Here is a 5,790-nt window from a genome sequence, read left to right as displayed (position 1 = left end):
GACATCAGGATATAAGGAGCCCTGGGCAAGGCACAACCCCAAGTAGTTCTCTTTCGGCAAGCTTTCTCAATAATACAATAAACGCCTATCTGCATTCCGCCATAGGGCCAGTTCCTCACAGAAGGAGAGGATTTTGATCGCTCGGAGTTCGCACCAAGCGCTTACCTATATATTGGAAGTCGTGAGTCAGCGTGGTACTATATATACAGAATAGTGCACACGTGCCGAGCAAAGTGGGATAGATGGCAAGCATAATCGAGTATACTGTCACCTGTAAGTAGTCCTTACTCGGAGAGTCAAGAGGTGGTTTCCGATTGACGAGGCCACCGCAACAGTCGAGGCGAAACCACCTAGAGAAGCAAGGACCACTCCAGGGGGGCCTCCCAAGACGGCTACGCCTCTAATTAGCCCCTGCCCAGGCGAGCAAGGCAGAGGCTGTCAATGGCGGATAAGCCACTTCCATTTGGAGCAGTTGCTTTAGTCGATTGTGCATCCAACAAAGGAGATCGAGCGCATTCTCTCCTATGATGAGGTATATGAGACGGATGGCAAGGTCGTGGCAGTTCCACAAGAGCGGCGAGTAACCCCAGTCTTTCCAGAGCGGTGGATAAACTACCACGTCCTTATTAGCAAAGTCAACAAGGAGGAGGAGAGTTATATACGTAACCTACAGCGGTCAGATATACACCTCTATATCACCAATCTCTTGTATCGCATCTATTTTCTTGATCGCCTCTAAATGTCCAGCGTACGCCGTTCCTCCCGCGATTTTCATTTCCAGGATGTTCCCAGTATATCCCAGTCTCGAACTTTTTCCGAATGCAGAAGGGCGGGTCATCCTATACCGCTTTTGAGATGAGGCAAGCTGCAAAATGCCGGACAAATGACATGTGAGACTTCATCGTTGGTATAGTTGTCGTGTCGCTGCTCTCCCAGTCAACAATCGATGTAAAGTTCCCCTTGGCGGTATCTGACCAAGAAGCGGAGTTCAGAATGCTCTGGAAACTGGAGCCCAAGGGTATCTGGACTATGATCACGCGCCATATTCGGATATGAACCGCACGAAATTCGGCAGAGATTTCTTCTGACATGATATGCTCTTCATGGATATCGACTGACATATCAGGAAATAAAATCTTTCCCTTCCGTCTTGAGTAAGGCCGGGGGAGGACAAAGGCACCTTCAGACGAGGCGGGGTGTTACAAGGGCTAGAATTCCCCGCCCACCTACTCACGCCTCCCACCCGTTCTTGGCTCGCAGCTGCCCAACCAAACCATAACTCCTCGACAACCCCTCATCCTGTTAAAATAGTTCCCATTCCGCCATATCGCACCTCTCGTGCCTGAAGGACGGCGAAAATCCTGCTGCTCAATGCTACTCACTCATCGGATGCGCTGTCGCCCATTCGCAACCATCATCGCACATCCAAGATTCACCGATAATATATTCCTGTTCCCGCGACACGAACCCAAGCCTCGCCGTTATGGGGGATATGGGAGCCCGCGAACACGAATGTGTTGCTGAAAGAGCTGCACGCGGACCTTGGCCGAAAATATAAGAAACACAAGGCAGAAATTGAGACATTCTGGCGGTCGTTTGACGCGACGCAGCTGCACCCCAGGCTGGCCAGAAAGCACTGGTTGAGCCCTTCATTCAGAACTACCAAAAGTTCAACAGCAACACTGGTTGGAAGGACGATAGGGGCGCGTGGCCGCAGGTCATGCAGGCGCTGAGCCGTAAGTGCAACCCCAATACTGATCAAAAAACGGTCTGACTGATCGTACCTCCTTGCCAGACTTCAGCTACCACGCCTCGGGCGGAAACCACGTGCTTTGCGATCTGCGGGGCGGCATCTACCAGCACGAGCTCGTCTTATCCGACCCGGTGATCCTCTCCCGAACCGGCGACTACGGCGTCACTGATCTCGGCCGTGACGGTATCAGCTCCTTCTTCAGTCAGCACGACTGCAACCAGTACTGCCGCCCCAACTGGACGAAGCCCGCGAATCCGTGGCTACACTTCAACCCGGTCCCAGGCACGACCATGCTCCGCCGCACCGTGCCAACCGCCGCGTCCCGGCCCAGCGACACCCGTGACTATAGGAACTGGTAATAGTGATGGAACGAACAGTGTGAATATCGCATGAAGCACACATGAATATCTGGTCTGTTCGCTAGCAATTTGACATACTGTGGTGCACATCACCTCAACCATCCCTAAATTCAGCCTCAAATTCACATTCAAGAGGTTGTGGGCAATCTCTTCTTCTCGGGATGCGCAGCGGGTCCCCAAGTATTGTGCTTGTGTTGATGCCCTGCGCACTTGACCAGGTACTCCCGCCCCTCTTCTCCCTGTCCCCGTCCCCGAATATACTCGACCTCAAATACTCGTCGCCTTGAACCTCCTCGGCCGTGGAGGCAACTCGAGAAGTGAGAGCGCGCTCCGGCGAGGAAGTCCTCCCTGCTGGTGACGCGCGCCGCGGGCTTTCCGGTGCGCGGTCATTTCGTCCCAGGCCTGCAACAGCTGTTCGCTTAGTTGCGATGGCAGGCACCTCAAGACACGCGCTGGGCAGCGACGAGATGATATCTACAGTAATTAGATTTAGGGTTTGACCCAAGAAGACGGGAGTGATGACCCAACGGTTGTCACAGACCAGCAGTTTTCTTGGGCTGGCTTGGAGACTGTCGAGGCGAGATAGAACTGTGTGGCGTCAGGGCGCGCTGCTTGGGACATTTGCTGTCCAAATCATCATCATAACGGAATCTGATTACCCGAGACGAAAGATCCAACACTGACCCTAATACACCCTCCCTATCCCGCTCACCCCATCCTGCAACACCCCAAATGCATACAACCCTTCCAAGCTCTTCAAATACACCCTCCTCTCCTCATCCGTCATGACAACCACAGGCCTCACATCCTCCACCAACCCCGGACTCTTGCAGACATACCCCAACTTCCCCACGATCGTGTCCGGGTTATTCTCCATGTACGGAAACTTGGACAGCCATATCCGATTCGTCACAGCCACGAACATGATGATAATCCCGCAGACGGTAAACGCGATCCAGTGCACGACCCAGATGGCGTCCGCATTGTACGCCGTCCCCTGGCTCATCGAGGTCGTGATACCAAAACACAGCAGCCCGATCTCGAGCAGCAGCGAAATGGTCGTCACGCAGCCGAGGAAGTGTTGCCCATCCTGGAACGCCCGGACAGTTCTCAGCCCTGGAACGATGGCGGTATAGTCGCGTTCCAGCAGCGGCCAGGCTTTTCTCGGCTGCGTGTGGAGGGATCGGTAGGGCGTCAGCACAGTCGTTTGGGCCTCGGCGACAACCCAGAGCGTCTTGACGATGGCGGCGACGAAGAGCTCGGTGAAGGCCAGGATCATACTGTCGCTGGTTTGGCTGGACGCTTGGAGTGTTTTCTGGAAGGCCTCGTCGATGGAACTGCTAGGCTTCTCCGTGCCGCCGGTCAGCAGGATGAAGACGACGAGGAAGAGGTTGCCTATCGTGGTCAGACCCACGGCTGAGCGCAGCACTCGGTGATGAGTTATCGGGCCGCAGAAGACGCACCGAACGAGGAGCTTGGCGGCTTTCTTCAGGCCCCTGAGGAACCCGTTCCTTGGCCTGGGCGGTCCGGATGGAGGAGCAAAGCACAGCCCGTATGAGGAACCTCCCTCGCCGCCGGTTCCTCCACCACCTCCCAAATGAACGACCGTCCCTTTCAACACCTCCTCCGCATCCTTCGCCCCTTCACCAACCACCGTGGTGGCAATCCCCTCCAGAAACCCCGGCTGGGCAGCAGCCAGACTGACCAAGGCCGCGAGCCCCTTGGTATCATTTCTCAACCCAGTCTGCCTCCTCATCGTGACCCAAAGCAACCACACCCCCAGCCCAGTCGCAGCCCACAACACCCCCTCCTGTGCCCTCGCAAACACCGGATCAGCATACACCACAGTCCTGACCACCCCATCCCCCTCCGCCTCCTCCATAAACCTCCCCACAACCGGCCCATCCCCTCCCCGGGGCTCCCACCTAAACCCCTCCCGCCCCAATACCTCCCACCCCCCATCCTCCTCCTCATACCCCACCTGCACCACCTGCCCCTGCAACTGAAACATCTGCGTCTGCAACACCGGCGTGACAAACCCCACCAGCACATACACCACCGACGAGAGCAGCACAGCCCACTGCCGCCACCTAACCGCCTGCAGCGGCACGAGAACAGGGGGGATACTGATATAACTCGCAAACACCGTCTGGGACGCCCTCGCCCCGCCGGGAAGCGAGGCCTGATAAAACGGTTCGATGCGCTTGACCTCGTCGTCGACGAGCTGCCAGAGGAGGGCGTACAGCACCGCGAGGAGGGTGGGGAGGTAGAGCCAGGCGAAGGTGGTTGCGGGGGAGAGGGTGGTGGTGGGGGCGATGGTGAGGAAGCCTGTTTTGGCGGCGGGGGGGGGTTCGAAGGGGGGGAAGGTGGTGAAGGGGAGGGTGGAGAGGCAAGTTTGGGAGGGGGTGGGGGAGGCGCAGTACCAGGAGAGCCATGCCGTGCGGAGGGTTTGTTCGGAGTAGGTGCGGTTGCTGAGTTGGATGAGGGCTTCGAGGGTTGCGGCGAGGGCGGCGGAGGTGAGGATTAGGGGGGTGAGGAAGTAGGGGGAGAGTTGCCAGGGTTTCCAGGCGGGAGTTGGCGGTTTTGGGGTGTGCATCTTGCCTCGCAGGCGGTGATCATTGATTGGTAGGGGGGAATTGATAGATTAGGTCTAAGGAGTTGAGGTTGATAGAAGAGTCCAGGAGACATCGTATTTAACTTTAGATGATCTCATAATGAGGCTAAGATACTTCAGTAAGCACCACAGCCCGCGCAGATGAAAGCAACTCCGATAGGGCTTGATCAGGAACTTGATCGGCACCTTCAGGAGCGTCCAACTGCTAGCAGCCTTATACGCCTTAGGGAGCTGGGAGTTGCTGCGCCGCAGCCACGAAGTAGGCAGACAACCTTAGCATCCGCTGGGCTCAGGGGCGGATGGACAGGTCAATGATTGGACCGGATGGTTGCACGACAGAAAGGATCAGCGAGTCCCAGGCAGCCCAAGCGCATGACAACACCTCCCAGAGTGGCAGTAGCAGCACCGGAACCGCGTAGAGAGCGGATAAAAACACTGCGGCCGCGGATCAAAGGGCCAGCGGTTCATCGAGATTGAAGGGGGGGGGTACGACAGAGCGGCTTGTCCTCGATGGGGTGATGAAGCGAGTACGCTGTGTTGTCGGCCGAGCTACGACCTGCTGGAAAGCACACCGTGAAGGCGACCCGGATGCCCTGTTTGTTGTCAAGGATTCGTGGCAATACCTGGAGCGTAATGACAAGGGCGGGTTGCTCCGTGAAGCGACGAGCAAGGGTATAGTCCAGGTGGCCCGGTATTATTACTACGAAACCGTCCAGGTACGGAATATAGAAGACGATATCTAAGGCAATGTCCGGAAGGGGTTAGATATGACTAAGGCTGTAAACTACTAGGAGGATCGATCATAACTCCTAAGTATAAGTACTATAGCTCTATCGTATACCAGTTGGAGCTGTAGTATCGTTAGTATAAAGCAGTTGTCTAACTAAACCAGTACTCCCCTACTATCTAGTAAGTAGTTGTGAGAATCAGGAGAGACTCAGGGGTTGATACTAAGAGTGAGGAGATGTCAGGGCGCACAGGGCACCAGGGTTAGGGTTGACTGTAGGCAGGGGCTGGAAGCTAAGGATGCAGCGGCAAACGCCCTATCTTCAGGAAGAAGGGCT

General features: G+C 55.9%; 3 protein-coding genes across 3 annotated transcripts; 2 read left to right on the top strand and 1 right to left on the bottom strand.

Moving 5' to 3' along the window:
- Window positions 1-1,618: 1,618 nt before the first annotated feature.
- C8A04DRAFT_16196 (kinase-like domain-containing protein) lies at window positions 1,619-2,112 on the top strand (the record flags this gene model as incomplete). The annotated part of the gene is made up of 2 exons (XM_062778762.1): window positions 1,619-1,736; window positions 1,796-2,112. Coding segments are annotated over 2 exons (435 nt in total), but the record flags the coding sequence as incomplete, so codon positions are not given.
- A 685-nt stretch (window positions 2,113-2,797) lies between these two features.
- Window positions 2,798-4,708, bottom strand: C8A04DRAFT_33480 (uncharacterized protein; the record flags this gene model as incomplete). The annotated part of the gene is made up of 1 exon (XM_062782480.1): window positions 2,798-4,708. One exon carries the CDS (start codon window positions 4,706-4,708, stop codon window positions 2,798-2,800), a length of 1,911 nt encoding a protein of 636 aa, XP_062632433.1.
- A 491-nt stretch (window positions 4,709-5,199) lies between these two features.
- C8A04DRAFT_16197 (uncharacterized protein) lies at window positions 5,200-5,469 on the top strand (the record flags this gene model as incomplete). Its single annotated transcript, XM_062778763.1, has 1 exon — window positions 5,200-5,469. A coding segment is annotated over one exon (270 nt), but the record flags the coding sequence as incomplete, so codon positions are not given.
- Between the last annotated feature and the right edge of the window lie 321 nt (window positions 5,470-5,790).

This window comes from Dichotomopilus funicola (assembly GCF_033296635.1).
Source record: "Dichotomopilus funicola strain CBS 141.50 unplaced genomic scaffold C8A04scaffold_165, whole genome shotgun sequence".
Lineage (NCBI taxonomy): Eukaryota > Fungi > Ascomycota > Sordariomycetes > Sordariales > Chaetomiaceae > Dichotomopilus > Dichotomopilus funicola.
The sequence above is the reverse complement of the archived record's forward strand: the minus strand, read 5'-3'. Positions and strand labels throughout refer to the sequence as shown.